The sequence below is a fragment of the Austrofundulus limnaeus genome, unplaced genomic scaffold, assembly GCF_001266775.1.
Source record: "Austrofundulus limnaeus strain Quisiro unplaced genomic scaffold, Austrofundulus_limnaeus-1.0 Scaffold2, whole genome shotgun sequence".
NCBI classification, from domain to species: domain Eukaryota; kingdom Metazoa; phylum Chordata; class Actinopteri; order Cyprinodontiformes; family Rivulidae; genus Austrofundulus; species Austrofundulus limnaeus.
In genome coordinates, this window is record NW_013952404.1 from 5,876,808 (window position 1) to 5,878,880 (window position 2,073).

The 2,073-nt window shown below is 43.6% G+C and overlaps 1 protein-coding gene across 1 annotated transcript in view; it reads left to right on the plus strand.

Annotated features, from left to right (window-relative positions):
- tgfb3 (transforming growth factor, beta 3) overlaps positions 1 to 2,073 on the plus strand; it is a 12,313-nt gene that overhangs the window by 3,277 nt on the left and 6,963 nt on the right. Inside the window, exon 2 of the mRNA XM_014012613.1 lies at positions 1,844 to 2,004. Within this exon, the coding sequence (XP_013868067.1) occupies positions 1,844 to 2,004 (161 nt within the window). The remainder of the gene's footprint in view (positions 1 to 1,843; positions 2,005 to 2,073) is intronic.

The following is a 2,073-nucleotide window of genomic DNA, read 5'->3' on the forward strand; positions in this document are numbered from 1 at the left end:
AAAATCTCTGAGGAATGCTTCCAGCACCTTGTTGAATCTATGCAACAAAGAATTGAGGCAGTTCTGAAGGCAAAAGGGGGTCCAACCCGTTACTAGTGTGGTGTACCTAATAAAGTGGCCGGTGAGTGTAAGTCGTAATGTGGAATCCTAAAACCGTTGCAATGGGAAAAATGAGGTCATCCAAAAGGAAACCAAAAACTTGATTAGAATTTCAAATCTCCTCTCCAAGTGGGGCTTTCCACCTTCTGTGGGGGAGGCGGGACAGAACAGTAAATGAGGGGAGGAAAAAGGCTACTGAGGTTTCCTCCTCACAGATTGTGTGGAAATACTGGACAGATATCTGGCTGTGGAAGAACGCTTCAAAAGGTCACCTACAAATAGGGAAAGTTCAAAAGAAAAGAAAACAACAACTGTTTGGAAACAACAGAGAATCACAGGGAGGACACTGAAAGCGGACTATGGGTCAAACAAAGTACAGACATTCGGAGATGTGGACCAATCWGAGTTTTCGTTCTTCTCAGCTGAAGGTGAATTGTGCCTTTCAATCACCAGTGAATCGCAGGCCTTGGTAATAAAGCTTGGGCTTGAGGTAATAAATTAGCCATAGCTTGGCTGTAAATGACTGTTTCCACTTGCCTCATAAAAAGTTTGCTATGTGCTTGTTTTGCTCAACGCTGCATGTGCTTTGCCTGTTAAAATAATAAACTCCTCAGTGGTATAATGGAATCAAAAAAACAGGGGGGAGGCTTCGGTGTAACAGGAAGCTTTTCTGATAGACCCACAAAAAGAGCATTTGTAAAGCTCATACTGGAGGCAGTGATACACACACACACACACATACACATACACACATAATTAACATGCAGCACAGCAGGCTTTCCATGATACTCCGTGTAGCAGTTGCTCGGGTATTGTTCTGCAGCAGCACATGAGCACAGACGTGGCTAAACCTCTAAGTTCAAAGACACGTGGCTTCGGTCTGAGCTTCAGAGCACCTGCTAGGCTAAAGTGCTGCTAAAAGGAGGAAGAGGTGCACGCTGCTGTCCCACTGCAAGCCTCGCCACAACCAAACGGACCATTTGGTTCTCATCTCATGACCTCAACTTGCTGCTAATTCCTACGGCACAAAGCATAAGCAGATGCTTGGTGAAAATGGCTCCACAGATTGAAATAGTTAAAAAGAGATGGGACATTCAGTTTTTATTTTCTGTAAATGATTTAAATTTATTGGAAAAAATAGGCTCCAATAACATGGCCATTATGAGACAGCGAATGATTAACAGATAAAAGATTGAGATATCTGACTTGCTTTAAAAGGGGGTGGGTAGGAGGTATTATGCAAAATTCCTTTTTTTAGCTTTATATCCTAATGTCATTCCCTCATCAAAAATCTATACAGAGTGTTGCTTTGACTCATTCATGCATGTTTGAGAAATCCTTGAATCTCCTCTGGTAGCCATGTGGAGCTGCCTAAACACTGGCTGGCACAGAGCACCGCCTATTTGTACAAAGCTCCTCCCTGGAGCTCAGTCCTCAGCCAAGCTCCCGCCCCACAGAGCACCCCTCCCTCAGTGCATGAAGACGTGCTGAAGTGGGAGTGTGGGAAACAGTAGGAGGTTCTTAGAGAGACAGAGGCCAATTTCAAGGTGTTTAGATAGGCTTTGATGCAAAGTCAAATTAATTTTTGATTTATGCAGCATTTTCATAACAACTGAAGGTTACTTGATTGTGGTATAGAATTGTATATTGTGCCTGGAAAATACGTAATACCCCCTCATAAAGAAGAAAAAAATGTTTTAAAAGCACTGACGAAAACTTTTCTTTTCATTGTCTTTACCTGCAGATGACCTCCACTGCACTAAGAGTACAACCTCCAAGGTATTCCGCTTCAATGTGTCGATCCTAGAGAAGAACGCCACCAACTTATTCCGGGCCGAGTTTCGAGCCCTGAAGATCAACAACCACATGGCCAAGAAAAACGAGCAGAGGATTGAGCTCTACCAGGTGTGTGTGACCTGACCGTTCATGTCCACTGTTATCAAAGCTCGAGGTGTGTGTGTGTGTGTGTGTGTG